At 40.6% G+C, this 21,657-nt stretch overlaps 1 protein-coding gene across 50 annotated transcripts in view; it reads left to right on the forward strand.

Annotated features, from left to right (window-relative positions):
* The window catches only part of TTLL5 (tubulin tyrosine ligase like 5), a 297,856-nt gene that overhangs the window by 13,975 nt on the left and 262,224 nt on the right, over positions 1-21,657 (forward strand). For 41 of the 50 annotated variants that reach the window (XM_063793768.1, XM_063793745.1, XM_054666137.2 and 38 more), the window contains exons 4-6: positions 6,566-6,648; positions 8,555-8,661; positions 15,192-15,322. In XM_063793768.1, coding sequence (XP_063649838.1) covers positions 6,566-6,648; positions 8,555-8,661; positions 15,192-15,322 — 321 coding nt within the window. The remainder of the gene's footprint in view (positions 1-6,565; positions 6,649-8,554; positions 8,662-15,191; positions 15,323-21,657) is intronic. The other 9 variants (XM_063793756.1, XM_063793757.1, XM_063793758.1 and 6 more) reach the window with 1 other exon arrangement.

Genomic DNA, 21,657 nt, shown 5'->3' on the forward strand with positions numbered 1-21,657 from the left:
GCAAAATTTTCATTGGAAATATTAGGTCTATATTTAGATTTTATAACTTTTATAGTTGAAAAAGTAAATTCATATACTCAATTGTTTCTTCCCCTCCCCACAGGCAAATTGTTTAAAATAGGATTTCCAGTAACTGAATCAAGTATTCATTCTTAAATTTAAATTAACTAAAGTTAAATAAGGACATTTCAAGTGCTTATTAGTCACACACATTCGACAGCACAGATATCCTAATCCTAATTCTAGGTAACCTAATTTTCTGATACTAGGGCACAGCTACACTATGTTGCCATTAAAGGAGTTATTTTTGTGTTCTACAAGTCAAAAATGTCAGCTTTATCTTTATCCTATTTCCCATGCTATTTTTGTTTAAACCCTTTAAGGCGTTTCATTGCTCTCTAGGTACTTCTCTGTGTTGACAGTTAGATTATTGGTTTGTTTTCATTTGCTCTGCTGTGGTCTGTCCTGGAACTTGCTAGGGGTCCTAGCACTTTAAGTTGCCTCTAGGGGCACATGTGAGTGGTTGGAGAAGAGGAAATTCTGTGGTCTCTTCTATGGTGGAATTGATAAGATGCATGTTAAGAGGCTTAGAAATAGGATATTTGGCAGTTTGCTAGTAGTCAAGGAGGACCATGCTCTGCCTCATGTTTTTATACAGAAGAAAACATGGGATGAGGTGGTTCTTTCTTAGGCAGTTGGGCAGCTTCAGTTTACAGTCGCAGTCTTCCATTTGACTCTTGTCATGGGAGAGAAAGCCTAGGCATATTAGTCAGAGTTCTTGTTACGGGAGAGAAAGCCCAGGTACATATTAGTCAGGGTGTTCCAGAGAAATAGAACCAATAGGATACAAGGAGACAGGGAGGGGGAAGGGAGGAATGAATGTTGTTATAAGGTTATTGGTTTATGTAATTATGTAAGCTAAAAAGTCCCATTATCTACCATTTGCAAGTTGGAGACCCTGGGAAGTTGGTGGTCCAGTTTGAAAGCCTGTGAGCCAGAGAGCCAGTGGTATAGATTCCACTCTGAGTCTGAATTCCTGAGAACCAGGAGTGTCGAGGGCAGAGAAGGTCTGTGTCCCATCTCAACCAGTCAGGCAGAGAGAGAGCTCAACCAATCACCCTTTTGTTCTATTCTTGCCCTCAATGGATTAAATTATTCCCACCCACATTTGGGAGGGTAATCTGCTTTATTCATTCCCTATATTTAAATGCTCATCTCTTCTGGAGACATCCTCACAGACACCTATAAATGACATTTAACCAGGTATCTGGGCATCCTGTGGCCCAGTCAAGTTGACACATAAAAATAACCATCATTACCAGGTTTCTTAAGAGAAGCCTAGAAATCTATTTTTATATGAATTTTTCCAATTTTCAATGGCTTAGCAACTAATTTAGTTTTATTTTGAAGCATCATGAGTGACAGACCACATCTGCAGGCTAGGTCTGGTTCTTGGGTCACTAATTTGTAACCTCTAGTCTAAAATATACTACCCACCAGCCTTATTGCACACAGAGGGCTACCGGACACAGAGTATATATGAACTGAAAATCTCCAGCAATGATGTTTGCATTCTGTCATTCCACCCTTCTTTTTTTGCACTACTCTTTTGGAACATGTTCAGTGTATCTGAGTTGGGTTATAGTTAGGTGATATGGATTAGAAGTGGCTTGTCACTGCTTACTACTTATGTATTGTAAGAATCAGATTTGCCACTGAGTGTGGTGGCAGTTGTATTTTTCTTTTATATTAGGAGGAGTAGGAGAAATAATATTGATAGCATTTTACTTTTTTTTTTTTTTTTTTTCTGAAACAGGGTCTTGCTCTGTCACCCACGCTGAAGTGCAGTGGCATGATTACAGCTCACTACTACAGCCTTGACCTCCTGGGCTCAAGCAACTCTCTTGCCTCAGCCTCCTGAGTAGCTTGGACTAGAGACATGTACCACCATGTCTGGCTAATTTTTAAATTTTTGTAGACACAGGGTCTCCTATGTTGCTCAGGCTGGACTCAAATTTCTGGCCTCAAGCAGACCTCCCACCTCGGCCTTCCAAAGTGCTGGGATTACAGGCATGAGCCACCACACGTGGCCCATTTTAATTTTTTAATTTGCTATATAAAATGTATAATTATGTACAGTGCATATACTAATGACTTTTATTATATTTTTTTACTATATAAAAATAATTTATACTGTGTAGAATAATTGTTTCATAGCTTTACATGTATTAACTGATTTAGTGCTTACAACTACTCTATGCAGTAACTACTGTTATTATCAACTCCATTTTACAGGTGAGGAAATTGATCATAGAGAAATTAAACAATTTATTGAAGGCTACAGGGAGGAAGTGGTAGAATCAGGGTTTGAACCCTAGTTTGATTCTAGAGATTCTCTTTCTCTCTCTCTCTCTTTTTTTTTTTTTTTTTTGAGACAGGGTCTCAACCCTGTCACTCAGGCTGGAGTGCAGTGGCCTGATCATGACTCACTGCAGCCTTAGCCTTTCAAGGCTCAGGTGATCCTCCTGCCTCAGCCTCCCAGGTAGCTGGGACTACAGGTGCACAGCACCATGCCTGGCTAAATTTTGTATTTTTAGTAGAGATGGGGTTTCACCATGTGTCCCAGGCTGGTTTCTCTCTCTCTCTTTTTTTAAGAGACAGGGTCTTGCTCTGCCACCTGGGCTGGAGTGCAATGGTGTGATCATAGCTCACTGTAACTTTGAACTCTTGGGCTCAAGCAGTCCTCTTACCTCAGCCTCCTGAGTAGCTAAGACTACAGGCGCCCACCCGTACACTTGGCTAATTAAAAAAAAAAAATTTTTTTTTTGTTGTTAGTGACGAGGTCTCGCTATGTTGCCCTGGCCGATCTTGAACTGCTGGTCTCAAGCAGCCCTCCAGCTCCAGCCTCCCATCGTACTGGGATTACAGGCATGAGCCACCATGCCCAGACTTGTTATTATTCTGCCTTGTCTCTTATTCCCCATGTAACTGTTCTCTATTTTCTCACACACCTTACTGATCACCTCCCCTGTGGCTGGGCAGTGAGGGGCAAGGACTGCAGAACATGCACAGAATTGGGTTCAGTCCTTATTTCTAGCAGTCACTGTGTAGCTGATGATGCTTTGACTTTTCATGTGCAAAAATGTTAGTGATCATGGTTATCATCATGAAAGGACCGGATATTTTTTCATTTTTGTACACATTTTATTTGGAAAAATTAAAAGCCTTCAGACAAGTTACAAAAGTAGTACAATGAACGCATATAGTCTTTCCCTGGAATCACCAATTACTTACATTTTGCCATATTTGCTTCTCTCTTTCTGAACCATTTGAGAATTAGTAAAATATTGCATGCCCTAATACATTATTCAGCTTGTGACTCCTGAGAATAAGGGCATATCCTATATAAGCACAATAATCTGTCACTGGCAAAATACTATTATCTAATCCAGAGATCTAATCTATGCAGATTTCCCCATTGTTCCAATTTAGTCTTCTATAGTGGTTTTTTGTTTTTCTATTCAGGATCCAATCAAACATTACATTTCGTTGTCATATTTCTTTAGTCTGCTGTACAGCCATTTCCTAGACTTTTTTTTTTTGTCTTCCATGACATTGACATTTTAAAAAATATTCTAGACTGCTTGTTTTACAGATATCTTTAAATTTGATTGTTATCCATGTTTGATGGTTCCTACATGTTTAGATTCAGATTTTAAAAATCTGCAGGAATATTGCTTAGTGAAACTGTATCCCCAGTGTATAACATTTGGGAGTATGTGATGCTATTATTTTGCAGTATTGGTGACGGCACATTTGATCATTTGGTTAAGACTGTGTTCACCAGATGGCTTCATTTTAAAGGTGCCTTTTCCCTTTGTTATAAGCATTCTCTGGTAAGATATTTTGAGATGTATGCGTGTCCTATTCCCTAATAGCCTCTCCCCATTGGTATCTACTGATTCTTGTTTGAATCACTTACTCTTATAGTTTTTGTAAAATGGTGATTTTTCATTTCTGTCTCTCCTTCTACATTTATTAGCTGGATTCTCTGTAAATAATAGCTTTCTCTTGTGTGGTAGGCAGAATAATGGTCCCTTAAAGATGTCTACCTTCTAATTTCCAGAATCTGTGAATATGTTATCTTACATGGCATAGGGTGAATTAAGGTTTAGATGGAATTAAAGTTGCTAATCAACTGGCCTTAAGATAAGGAGATTATCCTGGACTATCCAAGTGGGCCCAATGTAATCACAAGAGTTTTTTAAAGTGGGAGAAGGAAGTAGAAGAGGCCAGAGTGTTGTGATGTGAAAAAGACTACATGCAACCATGGTTGACTTCAAAGATAGAGGAAGGGGACCATAAGCCATAAGCCAAGGAATGGAAAAGGGAAGGAAACAAATCCTACCCAGAGCCCACAGAAAGGAACACAGCTCTGCCAATTCCTTGGTTTTAGCCTGGTGAGACCTGTGTTCGACTTCTGATGTACAGAGCTGTAAGACAATAAATTTGCCTTACGACAACAAATGTGTCGTAATTTGTCACAGCAGCAAAAGAAAACCAATATTCCCTCTCAACTCCTTATAAGTGTGGATACATGGATTCTTTTATAAGTACGTTATAATCTATCTCTGTCACTATTCATTTTTGCATTCAAATTGTCTTAAACTTGGCCCTCAAGAGCCCTTTTAAGCTCTTAGCGACATGTCCCTAATCAGTTTTTGAGTATTTCCGTTTTTTGACATTGCAAGATATTCTAAGCCTATCTTGTGATTCCCACACATGATTCTGCAGTGTTTCTTATGATGATACTGCAAAGACAAAGTAATAGTGACTGATCATTGGGATAACACTGTTACTTGGCTTTGAAAGTTTGCCCACAAGAATGAAAAGGACGAAGTGATTGACATTTTAAATGTTAATCCTCCTGTGTCTGCTTTGCATGGTGTTCCTGCCAGTGCTGAGTAAGTAGCAGCAGAGATTTATGAATATCTTCACATAAACTTGAAAGAGAAATTGTTGTCTTTGACTACAGAGGCTGAATATTGTTCTAGAGTCTGTCCATGAGTGTCTGTATCATTCAGAATTGTTCAATTCAGAAACTGTTCAATATGAAGTTCTCTAAAAAAATTCTTCAGCAGAATTCTTAGCTAACTTTTTCAGTTAGTAGTGGTGCATAGAAAGAGATTGAATTCAGTGGTCCAGAGTAAATATATTGAAATCTCACATGGTTTCAGACTTTCCGCTCCCATAGTGGTCACAAGCACAAACGCTTACTTGGCCCTGGCAGGAAATGTGATTGAGTGAAGCAGGCTGGGTCCTGTGCTGAACTGAAGAGTGTGGCCTGTCCTGAATGGGGCAGTTGCAGTTCTCCAGCTGATTCTTGCCATTGGAGAGAAGAAAGCCCAGGTTTCCAGGTTTTTTAAGAGACGTCTAGAAATCTAGAGTTGTATACGAATTCTTTCCATTTCAGAAGCTAAGCAATGAATTCAATTTTATTTTTAGAGCACCATGAGAAACAAACCAACCATGTCTGCAGGCTGGATTTCATCCTTGGGCTACCAGTTTCTAACCTCTGGTCTAAGATGTACTGGTAATCAGCATTATAGGATACAGAGGGCTATCTAGAGCAGGGATTTTTTTTTTTTTTTTTTTTTTTTTTTGAGATGAAGTCTTGCTCTTGTCCCCCAGGCTGGAGTGCAGTGGCATGATCTCGGCTCACTGCAACATCCACCTCCCGGGTTCAAGTGATTCTCCTGCCTCAGCCTCCCAAGTAGGTGGGATTACAGGTGCGTACCACCACACCCAGCTACTTTTTTGTATTTTTAAGTAGAGATGGGGTTTCACCATGTTGGCCAGGCTGGTCTCGAATTCCTGACCTGAGGTGATCCGCCCACCTTGGCCTCCCAAAGTGCTGGGATTACAGGCGTGAGCCAGCATGCCCAGCCTAGAGCAGGGGTTTTTAACCTTTTTGGTACAATAGATCCCTTTGGCAGTCTGGAGAAGCCCATGGGCCTCTTCGCAGAAGAATGTTTTAAAATAGATTTTTAAAAAGTACGTAATTACAAAGGAAATACATTGTATTGAAATATAGTAATCAGAATATTTTTTAAGAAATTGTGACATGTGCTTTTTTATTAGTGTATTAAATAACAATCTAGTGAAGGTCTATTAACTACTATAATTTTTAAATGCTATGAGAATAATTGATATTTTGAGATATACTGTAAAATAATATTAAATTATCTGATGTCTGTTAGTGGCAGGGTCACAGATAATGTTAATACTGCCTGTTTTGTTACTTAAAATCCTAATTGAATCCATTGTTAAATTTCAACTAGAAACTAGTGAAAACCAAGGTGTAATTTTTCCCCCATCTATGTCTAATGACCTCCAAAGAGTCTCATTTTAAGAACTCATGGTCCAAAATATGTTCAACTTATTTATAATCATTTTAATGGTAGCATGTAATGTTATTGAGTATAATTAAGCCACCATGTTACAGTTTATTTTTGTTTTTACAGTTAATTTTCTAGTTACTGAACTCGATTCTGTTTTTCTTTAGAACGTTATCATTTGTCTTATAAGATTGTACGAACGGACAGTCGCCTAGTACGCAGCATTCTGACAGCCCATGGATTTCATGAAGTAAGTTTATTTTTAATACCTCACCTGATCTGCTCATAAGCTGAAAATCCCAGCCACCTAACTGACTTTACCAGTTAACAGGGCCAGCTCCAGGAAGTACATGGGACCAATGCTTAGTGATGGTCCAGAACTCAGATTGAATTTTGGAGTGGCTTTACCAGTTTCTGCTTGCAATACATGGAAAACGTTTCCAGATGATTTTAGAAAAAAATTTTTTCTTGCTACGTTCTTGGGCTTGGGCTAGGGGCACCGTTGCCCATAAGGAATTGTCTGACACCCAGTTAAGGTTCTTTGATTGCAGGCAACTGAACGGACTTTGCTTAACTTGAAATGGCGGGTGGATCACAAGGTCAGGAGATCGAGACCATCCTGGCCAACATGGTGAAACCCCGTCTCTACTAAAAATACAAAAATTGGCTGGGTGTGGTGGTGTGCAGCTGTAGTCCCAGCTACTCAGGAGCCTGAGGCAGGAGAACCGCTTGAACTTGGGAGGTGGAGGTTGTAGTGAGCCGAGATCGCGCCACTGCACTCCAGCCTGGGTGACAGAGTGAGACTCTGTCTCAAAAAAAAAAACAAACCCAAAAAGGATTTGTCAGAATGATGTGCAGAGGGGACTAGCAGAATCAGAGAAAAAGCTGAAAAGGCAGGCCTTTGGAAGGAGAGAGACCAGGACAAGCCCCAAGGATATAGGAACAGGAGTCTTCAGCACAGCCAGGGAAGGTCCCCGAGTGAAGGTCAGATGGGGAGAGGCCTGCATGGCTGGCACCGAGGAGGGACAGGAGTCTTCAAGATCATTTTCTCAAGGCACTGCCATGGGCGTGACTGGACTCCATTCATTGTCCTTTTGCCTTTCCTTGCTCAAAAATCACATTCTGGAGATAGAATGATTGGCGTAGCTTGGGTTTGGATCCACTCCTTGCAGGAGGGGATGGGTGGGTGATTGGCAGGTTCTTGAAAACCATGGAGTAAGTCATTCTCCAAAGAAAGTTGGAAGATTGGAATGTAAACATCAAAAAGGACAGGCAAAAAGGCTGAACAGACACTTCCACTATAGATACTTTGTGACAATTGATAAAAGTCTGGTTCCTAGCTTGAGATTTGTAAGAGACATTTTGAGGAAGTTTTTTTTTTTTAAATTTTTTTAGAGATGGAGTCTCAGCTACCCAGGCAGGAGAACAGTGGCATGATCATAGCTCACTGTAGCCTTGAACTCCTGGGCTCAAGTGATTCTCCTGCCTCAGCCTCCCAAGTAGTTGGTACTACAGGTGCATGGCACCACTCCTGGCTAATTAAAAAAAAATTTTTTTTAATAGACACAGAGTCTTAATATGTTGCTAGGCTAGTCTCAAAGTCCTGAGCTCAAGCACTCCTCCCGCCTCGGCCTCCCAAAGTGCTGAGATTACAGGCATGAGCCACCGCACTTGTCCGTGAGGGAAGTTCTGATACCAGTTTGTATCCTGTCTTGTTGCTGTTTTATTTCTGGCACTTAACATGGTGCCTCATTGTTGAATTAATGGACAAAAGAATTTTAATGGATGAATGAGTGAATTCTAAGTCGGTTTGCTACTATAAGGTTTATCTCTGATCAGCACTTCATACTCAGTTTCTGCAAGGATAAGGACAGCCTGAGAAAGAAATGCAAGAATATTAAGAGACATCATGGGTTTCTATAGAAGGGTTAATTTATTTTAGTTTCTGCATCGGGGATTTGCCCAACCCTCCCATTCCTTGAACTTGTTCTGTGATACACTGCTTTTGTCTCACTAGGCTCACGTACTAATTGGGCCACCCTGGTGAGTACACTATGGATGAAAAAAATCACTGTGGCTTTTTCTGTCATTGCTTTTCCTGGAGAAGGGGTATCTCTGATGTTTTTTTGCCTTCTTGTCTTTCTGTCTGCCCTCAGGTTCACCCAAGCAGCACTGACTATAACCTAATGTGGACAGGATCCCACCTGAAGCCCTTCTTACTGCGCACCCTCTCTGAAGCACAAAAAGTTAATCACTTTCCCAGGTAATGCTCTTTGTAGCTGCTTTGCTTCATTTAAAGGTACATGACATTGGGGCACGTAGCCAGCAAAGGTAATTAGTGTCCTTAAAGAAGAGGAAGATGAAAATGAAGAAGAAGAAGGACTTTTTTTTTTTGAGATGAGTATCGCTCTGTCACCCAGGCTGGAGTGCAGTGGCATGATCTTGGCTCACTGCAACCTCTGCCTCCTGAGTTCAAGCAATTCTCCTGCCTCACCCTACCCAGTAGCTGGGAATACAAGCTTGCACCACCATGCCCGGCTAATTTTTGTATCTTTGGGAGAGGCGAGGTTTCACCATGTAGGCCAGGCCGGTCTCAAACTCCTGACCTCAATTGATCTGCCTGCCTTGGCCTCCCAAAGTGCTGGGATTACAGGCATGAGCCACCACGCCCGGCCAGAAGAAGAAATTTTTCTGGTACGGAACAGCACTCTGCAAATCAAACTGTTGCATTCATATCCCTGAGCATGAATGAACACTTTCTAAGGGCTATATAGACATGGATGGTTTTAAAGGAGATAGTTTCTGGTTCTCTTTCCTAAAGTTGAGCTGCTTGGGAGTACCTCAGGATGGGTTTGCCTTTCTTACTTCCCCTTCACAGTTACTGTTTTTTCACTTTTATTAAAGAATGACTCACCTAGAATCTTAGTCTGGTATATTGTCCTTAGGTGTAGAAATTTTCAGGGTTCCAAAGAAAGGTAGAAAAAAATTAGTGTCTAATTGAATTCTAGTAATAGCATAACAAATCCTTTTTGCATGATGGTAGTTTCTATTTCTTTGTTTTTAAAATAATTGAAGGATGATATAATCTAGCTATTAGCTGATCATTAAACATAATTTTGATGACAGATCATTTTGTAATTTTTTGATGTGTAATTAGGAAGGAGTTCACAGAGTTGAGCGTCATTGGTGTTTGGATGAATTGTATACTACAATACTTGCAATGATAATCAGTCATGTATATATAAACAGTTATAGCCTTACGGTCACAGGGAATTAAAAATATTATATGCCAATTCCTATGTATAATTTTGCTGTACAGAAGGTATGATATGATGTAAAAGACAAGTATTAAATACGTTAGGCTAACCTGTTGTTTGTGGGAAATGAAAGAATTAAAAACAAGAGTGACTGGGGGATAGTGTCTGTGTGGCAGTCTGAGGGAGGCTTTTCTGGCATGCTGGGAATGTTCTATACAGAACTTGAGTGGTGGCTACACAGGTGTGTTCACTTTGTAAAAATTCATTATGCCCTGCCGTGTACTTTGTATACTTTTCTGTACATATGTTAACTTCATTAAAAAGCGTATTTTAAAAAGTGAAAATTTTACTGACAGAGCTTTTCCTTTAATAACATTTTAAAAATGAGGTATTGAATCTTGATGTTGTTTAGGTTCCCTTCAATATACTTAAAAGTGTGGTGTTGGCTAGGTGCAGCGGCTCATGTCTGTGATCCCAGCACTTTGGGAGGCCAAGGCAGACAGATCGCTTGAGCCCCAGGAGTTGGAGACCACCCTGGGCAACATGGCAAAACCCCGGCTCTAAAAAAAACAAAAAATTTAGCTGGGCATGGTGGCATGTGCCTAGCAACTTGCGATGCTGAGGTGGGAGGATCACCTGAGTTTGGGGTGGTCAGGGCTTCAGTGAGCTATGATTGTGCCACTGCACTCCAGCCTGGGCAACACAGAGAGACTCTGTCTCAAAAAAAAAAAAAAAAAAGGGTGGTGTTATGATTTTGTCTTAATGTAATATTTACCATTCATCATATTCTTTGGAACAATTTAAATTTATGATGAAAAATCTTACATGCCAGCTTAAACATGCAAGAGGATATATAGTTTCCCCAAATTATTCTAGGATGTACCAAGCAAAGAAGTTTGAAAACCACTGATGTGGGGCATCTGTAGGAGAGTGCATTCTTTTTCTTAGCCTCTGGTTCAGTGTTTGTAATTCCCTAATGATAAGAATTACCTAGGGTACTTTTGCAAAATATGCATTCTCAGGTCCCATTGCAGATTCATGGAAGTTACCATCTCTAGAGAAGGTGTATATTTAAGCACTTTCCTAGTTACCTTACCTTTCCAGGTAAATATGTACCTAGAAAGCTATATATTTAAAAAGCATTGAGGTAATTTGTAACAGGGAAGTTTGGAAATTACTGTTGTAGATTACATCAGCAGTTAGTGTGGGTCCTGGACCATCTGTATCAGAATCTTCTGGGGTACTTGTTTAAAATGCAGAATCCTGGGCTTCATCCCAGAATTTTGAGAGGTGAGACCCAGGAACATGCATTTTTTAGGAAGTTCTCTAGGTGATTCTTATATACACTAAAAATTGAGTACCTCTGCTCTGGATTTCAGAAGAGGGCCATAGATAAGAAAGAAATGTTTGTGGTACCTAGATTTGCCAAAGCAGTTTCTGAACTCATAGAAAGAAATTTGAACTGTGGAACAGGTTGAGTAAGTTTTTAATGATTACCAGAAAGGTTCTTAGTTGGTTTTGAAGGAGTGGAACAAATCATAGATCAATGAGTCCAGTTGAGGCTAACCAAAGTGCCTTTTTGGAGTACTGTACACAAGAATGTACCCCTGATATAATAGTAATTATTACCCTGGTTTTAAGGTGCTAATTTCCCTGATTTTCTTTATAACTTTGCCTCTTCTATATCCATCTCTCAATGATGTAGTTAAGTTCTCAACGGGGTTCCTAACCTGGGTCTTCACTGTAATAGGATCATTATACTCTAAAATTAAGGCCTGTCTTGGGTCCCATCCAGAAGGGTCATTTCAGGCCCGTGGTGCTAGTGATGATAAGAGTTCCACATAGTTACATGAGAGGTTGGGCAGTTATTGCTATGGCAATACATTTATAAATATGGATTAGATAACCATGTGTTTGATTTTCCTGGACAGTCCTTTTTAAAAATATGCTAAATGCTTTTCCCCCTAAAACCAAATTAAGATAACATCTCAGAAATTCCGATGTTTTAGTAGCTAATCTTTCTCAATTTACATTCTACTTAGAATTAACTCAGAATTTTTTTTTTTGCCATGCTATGTTTCTCAGAAGGTCACACCTGTAGATACCTGTGGTATAAAAACTTCCAGAATGCTTTGGTTTGGGAGCTTGCTTTTAGTTGGAGTACTGGTGTTTTTTTCACTATCTGAGTAATCCAGATGATTTTATGCTATTAGAGAATCGTGATTCCATTAAAGTAAAACACACAGGGGTCCTAAAATATTTTATAATGATTTATAATAGTGAATAGCACAGACTCTGTTGAAGGTTTTGAAGCTAGAATTTCTTTCACAGGTTCGGTTTTTATAGCCTGAAATTTTGGGTATATTTATCAACAGTCAAACTTTTTTGTTGTTGTTTACTTATATTTGAAATCTGTTTTAGAATAGATTTTTATACTTGTGAATCAATTTTTAAAAACCCATTTGAAATAAGGGTCATAGACCTAAAAATAAAACATAAACTTTAAAACTTATAGAAGAAAACATAGACAAGATCTTTGCAACCTTGTGTTAGACAAAGGATTCCTAGATGCAACCATAGAAGCACAGTCATAAAAGGAAAAACTTGATAAATTTGACCTTTTTGGTTTTTTTGGCGGGGGGACAGTTTCGCTCTGTCACCCAGTCTGGAGTACAGTGGCGTGATCTTGGTTCACTGCAACCTCCGCCTCCTGGGTTCAAGCGATTCTCCTGCCTCAGCCTCCTGAGTAGCTGGGACTACAGGCATGCACTACGGCTGGCTGATTTTTTTTGTATTTTTAGTAGAGATGGGGTTTCATTGTGTTGGTCAGGCTGGTCTCAAACTCCTGACCTCAAATAATCCACCTGCCTCAGCCTCCCAAAGTGCTGGGATTACAGGCATGAGCCACCATGCCTCGCCTAAATTTGACCTTTTAAAAATTAAAACTATCTGCTCTTTGAAAGACACTGTTAAGAAAATGAAAAAACAAGCTATGGACTGGAGAAAATATTTGCAAAACACATAACTGATAAAGAATTTGTGTCCAGAATATATAACAAACTCTTAAAACTCAATCATAAGGAAGCAAACAACTTTATTTTTCAAAGTGGGTAAAATATCTGAATGGATGCCTCACCAAAGAAGATACAGGGATGGCAAATAAAAGAGGCTCGTGAAAAGATGCTCAATAGCATTAGTAATTAATGGAATACAAATTAAAACTATACAAAGTATCAGTATACCCGTTAGAATGGCTAAAAACAAAAACCAGAAAACACCAAGTGTGGGCCAGGATGCATGGCAACTGGAACACTTTTGCTGGCGGGAATGCAGAGTGGTATAGCCACTCTGGATAACTGTGATCTTGTGAAATATGTAGTCAGTCTTCCTCGTGTTTCCTGACATATAACTCCTTGGCTCCTTGGAATCTCCAGAGTGAGAAGTGTCCTTTTATATACTAATGACTTAACTGGTGCCTGGCAGTCCCTAGGTAGCTTCCGGATGGGGACTGGTTACAAGAAAAGACCAAGGCATGATTAGAGGGTTATAACTTCCAGCCCACCCCTCAGCCTCCAGGAAGTGAAGAGGGGCTGAAAGTTAAATTAGTCACCAGTGTCCAATCAATTATGCCTGTGTAATGAAGCTTCCATAAAAACCCCAAAGGACTGGGTTTGGAGAGCTTCTGGGTAACAGAATACATGGAGATTCTTGGCCAGTAGTGTGCCCGGAGATCGCATAGAGGTTCTGCGCCTCGTTTCTCATACCTCGCCCTGCGCATCTCTTCCTCTATATCCTTTGTAATATCCTTTTTAATAAACCAGTAAACATAAATGTTTCTCTGAGTTCTGTGAGCTGCTCTAACAAATTAATTGAACCCAAGGAGGGAGTCGTAGGGACGCCTATTTATAGCCAGGTGGTTAGAAGCACAGGTAAAACAGCTTGGGGCTTGCTGTTGGCATTGGAAGTGGGAGGCAGTCTTGTGGGACTGAGCCTTCAACTTATGGGAACTGACACTATCTCGAGGTAGGTAGGGTCAAAATTGAGTTGAATTAGAGGACACCCACTGCAAGATTGCTTGCTTTGTGTGTGGGGAAACACACATTTGGTGTCTAACGTGTTGAGTGATTATGTTGAATTGAGAGTAGAGAGTAGGAAAAACACTTTGGTTTTTCCTCAATATCTCAGAATATAGCAGGAGAAACGGAGCTTGTTTTCCTCAGAATAACCATTTGGCAGTTTATTATAAAGTTTAACATATGTGGTGATTGTAAAATGTGTCCATAAATTCTTTGACATTGTTTTCAAAAGGTTGAACTTAATTTTTCTGTTCTTGAGTGTTGACTGGATTTAGTGACTTGCCTCTAACTAGTGGAATATGACAGAAGTGACTATCGCTTCTGAGACTAGATTGTAAAAGGCATTACAGCTTCTTGCTCACTTTCTTGGATCACTTGATCTGGGAGAAACCAGTTGTCACGTCATGAAGGCACTTGGCCTCATGAAAAAGTTCATGTGGGGAGGAACTGAGGCCTCCTGCCAGCAGGCAGCCCCATGTGAGTGATGAGCCATCTGGAAGTTGGGTTTTCCATCCTCTCTTGAGCCTGATGACTGCAGTGCTGGCCAGTATCTTGACTGTAACCTCATAAAGGACCTTGGGACAGAACCACCTAGCTCTCTCACTCCCACATTCCTGGCCCCAGAAACTATGAGGTCATAAATATATACTGTTATTTTAAGCTGCTGTGTTTTAGGGTAATTTGTTGTACAGCAATAAATAACTAAAACAACTTGCTGAACAACCAAGCAGTCCCACTTCTAGAGAAATAAAAACTTACATTTACAGTAAAACTTACAAAAACATACATTCATATAAAAATCTATATGGAAATGCTTTATAGCAACTTTATTCATAATCTCCAAAAATTAAACAACCCAAATGCCTTCAACTGGTGAATGGATAACCGTGGTACATCTATACAGTGGATTACTACTGAGCAAGAAAAGGGACAGAATACTGATACATGCAACAAAGATAAATTTCAAATGAGTTGTGCTCAGTGAAAGAAGCTAGTCTCAAAAGGATACACACTGTCTGATTCCACTTATTTGACTTTCTGGAAAAGGCAAAATTATAAGGACAGAAAACAAATGAATGTTTTCCCAGGGGCTGGAGGTGATTGGGAGGGTCCACTACAGGGGGACTTGAGGTAACTTTTTGGGATGTTGAAACTGTTGTTTATCTTGATTGTGGTGGTGGTTACATAATTGTATGTGTTTGTCCAAACTCATAGAATTACACATTAAAAAGGGCAAATTTTACTGTATGGAGATTTTATCTTAATGAAAAAATCTGACCAAAAAACCCATTTGATAAAATGATTAATAAGCCTTTTGGATTAACAGCGATATGTTTAGGATATGATACTATCTTCACTAACCGGTCTAGGACTGTGAACTGTAACTCTTTAGAATGTGATAACACAGGAAAATTCTGAGTCATAGTTTACTGAATGGAAATACTTCTTTGATTTTTCAGGTCTTATGAACTTACCCGGAAGGACCGACTGTACAAAAACATTATTCGAATGCAGCATACACATGGATTCAAGGCTTTTCACATCCTCCCCCAGACCTTCCTGCTGCCAGCTGAGTACGCGGAATTTTGTAGTAAGTGCTTGACAGAGAATGCCCCAGTCCCCAGCAACTGAACCTGGGGAATATTTACCCCAAAAGCCGCCTCAAGGTGTCAACCAATCAGGGCTTTCCAAATCCTTAGACAACTGTGACTCTTTAGTAAAACAGTTGCAGAGGTAACTTTAAAAACTATTTTTATTCTGATATGCTCAGTAAACTTGTCAGTATCATTTATGTAAGGGCACATTGGCATCATATAAGCATGCCCCTGTCTTATGTATTTTTTGCTTGAATGTCCCTTCTCTCCATTGATGACTTAGTGCCTATGTAAGTATTATTATTATTTTTTTTTAAGAGACAGAGCCTCCCTCTGTAGCCCAGAACCACAGTGGCACGATCATGGCTCACTGCACCCTCTGCTTCCTGGGCTCAAGTGATCCTTCCTCCTCAACCTCCCAAGTAGCTGGGAATACAGGCATGCACCACTAGGCTTAGCTAATTTTTTAATTTTTTGTAGAGATGGGATCTCGCTCTGTTGCCTGGGCTGGTCTTGAACACCTGGGCTCAAAGGATCCTCCACTCTTGGCTTTGCAAAATTCTAAGATGACAGGCATGATCCACCACACCTGGCCTGTAAGGATACTTTATATTCCTGCATGTGAATTATACATGCTTCCTTTTCGGTATCCCTTTTTCCCTTGCTGTTTAAGAACATTCTTTCAGCCTTGATTTCTTGTCTTGTGTAATTTATGTTCTTTGGGGGTAGAGATATCGCATATCTTTGGATGTTAGGGTTTGGAGCTACAAGTTAGTCACATTCTCTCCCCTTTGAGTTCAGACTAATAAAAAAAAATACACATAGGAGCCAAATAGGCACCTAAGTGTCAGCTGTATGGCTGGTAAAGTGACACAGAAACACATGGCCTGGATCCAGATCTAAAATGGGCTTCTTATTTATTTTGCATCATTGTGAACTTACCCACCCAGGCCAGGCAGAGGCGCTGGGCTGGTTTCAGGCTTTCCTCCACAGGGGCAGAGCCTGACTCAGTAGGCTTAATGCACAGAAGAGACATGAGTACAGATGAGATGTGAGGCAGGTCTCTTGTGAAAGTCCAAATTACGGTGGTAATAGCTAACACTTACTGAATGTTTACTTTCTAGTAGGCACCTCTACTCTGGTAGTATTTTAGATGAGGCGACTAAGGTACAGTTTGGTTAAGAAACTTTCCATGAGTTATGCAGCTTGCAAATGGTAGAGTTAGGGTTCAAACTGGCAGTTTGGCTTCAGAGGCCATGCTCTTCGTCTCTGTGCTTCATTGCTAATGGCACTGGGCAGCGTGCATGCAATGACCATTCCCCAGTAGCATCAGTGTGAGAGAAGTCACTTCTCCCATGAGGAACATCAGGTGAGACACACAGAGAGGACAGTTTTCCTCCCGAGAAGTCCAAGAAAGAGACTATTTCTGTTTTATGGATAGACGAAGTAGCATGGGGAGAAGAGAGAGTTATCTCTAGACTTCCTGACTTTTGATTCTTTTAACATGTTAGGCTTGCCAGTCTCTCTGGGTCACCTAGTGGGTTGTTCATCTTTTGGCAGAGGAGACCAGCAGTTCATCAGGAACGCCTGCTTCACCATTTATCTAATAGCGTTTGTTGCTCTATCTGGGGCCATTGGTTGGCAATTCATTGTTTGCCCACAGATGGCTCTGCAGTGGGTCACATAGAGCACTAATTAAATGAATCAACTTCAGAACTTCAGTGCACTCAAAGCTGCAAATTTGTAGTCAGTAAATTTTTTGCTATGTGACTTTAGCCAAGTTACTCCAACTTCTGTGTGCCTTAATGTCCGCATCTATAAAATGGGAGTATTGCTGGTGCTGACCTTATAAAGTTGTCAAGATATTTAAGTAGGTTAGTATGTGGAAATCACTTGGGATAGTGCCTGATGGGGGTGGCTTGATAAATGTTTAATACTATTTCCTATTTCAGGCTATGTTTGTATTAGTAGTAGTTATGTTTAACTACTCACTATATTAATACTACTATGTTTTTACTATGTTTTACTATTTTACTTTTAGTATGTTTTGTTTAACTACTAACTAAAGTTGTAGTTATGTTATTAATAACTACTATTAATTAGTATTAAACAATACTAATTAATATTATTATGTTCTGGCCCTCCAGTGCTTAATTGAGTGTGGTCAATAGGAAATTTTTTTGGAAGGAAAGGGACACCATAAACAGACTGGCCTTTAGAAAAATAACTATGTGAAATGAGTCGGCGGAAGCAGAGAGAAGAAACTGGTGGTCTCTTTGAAGGTTACTGCAGTGAACTGGATAAAATGGATAGGTATGAGTAGAAAGAGTGCGAGAACAAACATTACTGCCTGTGTATGGGGAGCGAGGCAGGGGTCAAAGAGGCATCCTAAGGTTTGAGTCTGAGAAGCTAGGAAGACCATTGGGTTTTTAACCAGGGAATGTAACCAGGAAGGCAAAGGAGGAGCTGTTAAAGGGGTAGAGGAATGTTACATTTTGGACAGGGTATGGATTTGGATGTCGATGGGGCATCCAGGTAGTGTGTTTTGCAGGCGGCAGTTGTAAGAGCAGGTTTGAGTTCTGGCCAGAGATGTAGATTCTGGAAGCTGCAGTATGGAGATGGGTGTGATTACTAAAGGAGAGAAAAAAAGCAGCAGCACCGCAGAGAATCAGAGAGGAAAGGGAGATTGAAGAGGAACAAGGAAATGAGGTCTCAGAGGAGGCAGGAGAGGGTTAAATCAAGAACCCCAGTAGAAGGGTGAGCATTTGAAAGAGAAGTGGGCATGTGTCTCCTGAAAGAGGAGAAGGAAGAAGGCTAAGTTGATGACCCAGATAACATTTTAGATGGAGAGGAAAGCAGGTAAATAGGTTTATGTTACAAATTCCTAGCCTTCTTAGTGAACAGGTTGATGAGGTCTTATGCCAGGAGTGAGGGGCCTAGGGATGGGTGGGTGTCTAAAAAGGCAGAAAGGGATTGGAATAGCCTCTGCAGGGCCTTTGAAAGAGAACTGATAAGGATTGGACATGAGGATTGCCTAAAAACACTAGAGACACCAGCCAAGGTGATCTCATGAAGGTATAACTTTTTGTTCTAATAAGAGACAACCTGTAAAGATATAGCCTAGAGACTAATCACTGTCTCCAGAGATGTGAAAGCCTGGGTACTCCCCAAACTGTTCTCAGTAATTTGAGTGTAGTGGTTGGAATACATGGCACACTGGTCTATCTAGGCTCCTGCCATCACTGCCAGTTACAGTATTTAGTAGAATAGAATTAGAGGTCTGTGACCCTGAAGACCGTGACTAAGGACCTGTTGCCAACTCCAGCCATTCCCCTCAAGGGGACAGCTTTCTAAGCAGAAGGAAGAAAGAAGCAACAAAGAAGAAGATGGGGTGGTACCAGTATCAGAAAAGCAAAACTTTCCCCAGAATTGGGCTCTATGGCCATCTCTAGTTGTAAGGGAGACTGAGAAGTGATTCTAACATGTGAATTTTCATGTCCGCCAACTAATTACAGATGACTAAATTTCAAAGCAATGGGTAAATTTGTAGAATTACAATTTTAGAATTATAAGAGATCTTAGTAAATCAGGCTAAATTTTACAAATCTCATTTTAAAGATAAGACTAGGTGATTTAAGCAAATTACCTCTAGAGTCATATACTTGAAAAGCCAGAATTACAACTCAGATCTTTCTACTCCAGGTTCATTGCTGTTTCTGTTAGACCAAGCCTGCTGCCACTGTAGGAACTGGAAAGCACTTGAAAGAACTGGGGAGCCTGTTTTAGTACATCTTCATCCTGAAGCAGAGAGTCCTGAGCAAGACTGCCCGGCCTTTGCCTCTGATTTTTCTTGCTTCCTACCCACACATTTAGAACCTGTAAAAGAGAACAATCCTTGTTCTGAAAATATCACAAATCAAGGAGAAAAGCCTAGCATGAAAGACAGTCTTTGATATTTAGAATTTCAAGAACATTCAGGATTTTAATCATAGTGAAGCACCAGAAGAAGCATTAACTTCTTTTTTTTTGAGACAGTCTCACTCTATCGCCCAGGCTGGAGTGCAATGGCGTGATCTCGGCTCACTGCAACCTCTGCCTCCTGGGTTCAAGCAATTCTTCTGCCTCAACCTCCTGAGTAGCTGGGATTACAGATGTGCACCATGCCTAGCTAATTTTTGTGTTTTTAGTAGAGACGGGGTTTCACCATGTTGGCCAGGCTAGTCTCGAACTCCTGACCTCAGGTGATCCACCCACCTCGGCCTCCCAAATTGCTGGGATTACAGGCATAAGCCACTGCGCCCAGCCAGATGTTGTGGGAAGTCAGGGACCCTGAACGGAGGGACTGGCTGAAGCCATGGCAGAGTAACATAAATTGTGAAGATTTCATGGACGTTTATTAGTTCCCCAAATTAATACTTTTATAATTTCTTACGCCTATCTTTACTGCAATTTCTGAACATAAATTGTGAAGATTTTATGGACATTTATCACTTCCCTAATCAATACTCTTGTGATTTCCTATGCCTGTCTTTACTTTAATCTCTTAATCCCGTCATCTTCATAAGCTGAGGACATATGTTGCCTCAGGACCCTGTGATAATTGCGTTAACTGCACAAATTGTTCATAAAGCATGTGTTTAAACAATATGAAATCTGGGCACCTTGAAAAAAGAACAGGATAACAGTGATGTTCATGGAACAAGGGAGATAACCATTAGGTCTGACTGCCTGAGAGCTGGGTGGAACAGAGCCATATTTCTCTTCTTACAAAAGCGAATAGGAGAAATATTGCTGAATTCTTTTTCTCAGCAAGGAACAGCCCTGAGAAAGAGAATGCATTCCTAGGGGAAGGTCCCTAAAATGGCCACTCTAGGAATGTCTGTCTTAGACAGTTGCAGATAAGGGATAAAATAAGCCCTGGTCTCCCGTAGCGCTCCCAGGCCTATTAGGATGAGGAAATTCCTGCCTAGTAAATTTTAGTCAGACTGGTTGTCTGCTCTCAACCCTGTCTCCTGATAAGATGTTATCAATGACAATGCGTGCCCAGTGGGACATGAAACTTCATTAGCAATTTTAGTTTTGCCTGGTCCTGTGATCTCACTCTGCCCCCATTTGCCTTGTGATATTTTATTGCCTTGGGAAGCATGTGATCTCTGTGACCCACACCCTATTCGTACACTCCCTCCCCTTTAAAAATCACTAATAAAAACTTGCTGGTTTTGCGGCTCAGGGGGCATCATGGAACCTGCCAACATGTGATGTCTCCCCTGGACACCCAGCTTTAAAATTTCTCTCTTTTGTACTCTTTCCCTTTATTTCTCAGACCAGCTGACACTTAGGGAAATAGAAAAGAACCTATGTTGAAATATTGGGGGTGGTTCCCCCGATAGCCAGAAGCATTAACTTCTGATAAGCCTAGTTCACAAAGTAGAGGGTACTGTCTCCAGACAGCTTTGACCCCTTCCCTTCCCTGCCCTGCCCTCCCCGACTTCCCTCTCCCACTTCCCTCCCCTACCTTTCCCCCGCTACCTTTCCCCCTTCCCTCCCCTCTCCTTCCTTCCCTTCCCCTCCCCTCCCGTCCCCTCTCTCCCCAGGGTCTTGTTCTCTCACCCAGGCTGTGGTAATCATAACTCACCATAACCTCAAATTCCTAGGCTCAAGTAATCTGCCCACCTCAGCCTTAGAAGCAGCTAGGACTACAGCCACACACCACCATGCCTGGCTAATTTTTTTATTTTCCATAGAGACAGTCTCAGTATGTTGGCCAGCCTGGTCTCGAACTCCTGGCCTCAAGGGATCCTCCTGCCCCAGTCTCCCAAAGCGCTGGGATTACAGGTGTGAGTGAGCCTATTAATAACTAGCCTGGTCATTTCCTTAGACATTTCTGTAGAACCTTGTACTTCCTTTTTATAACTCTCATTGCCTGTAATTACTTGTTCAGTGTCTGTTTTTTCGGCTAGTCTAATCTTCATGATGGAAAAGACTGTATTTTTTAATATTGTGCGCCCCACACCTAGCAAACTGATGGACACAGATTAGATACTTAGAGGTATTAAATGAGTGACATTAGGAAAGTTTTGTTATTTTTTGTTTTGTTTTAATATTAATAGCCTCTTGCTCAGGCATTCTGTTCAGTCTGCTCAGTATCTGGGGAAAATGGCAAAGTGAAAAAAATATATAAACTGAATACACATACATATATTCAGTGGCCTCACTTTATGGAAATTTAATTTTTTGTCATATATAACTATAAATATGTCTTCTATAGCAGGACTTATAAATTATATTTTTTGAAAGGTAATTATTCCCGTGGTACAAAAGAAATTCCAAA

This window comes from Pan troglodytes, chromosome 15 (genome assembly GCF_028858775.2).
Source record: "Pan troglodytes isolate AG18354 chromosome 15, NHGRI_mPanTro3-v2.0_pri, whole genome shotgun sequence".
Classification (NCBI taxonomy): Eukaryota; Metazoa; Chordata; class Mammalia; order Primates; family Hominidae; genus Pan; species Pan troglodytes.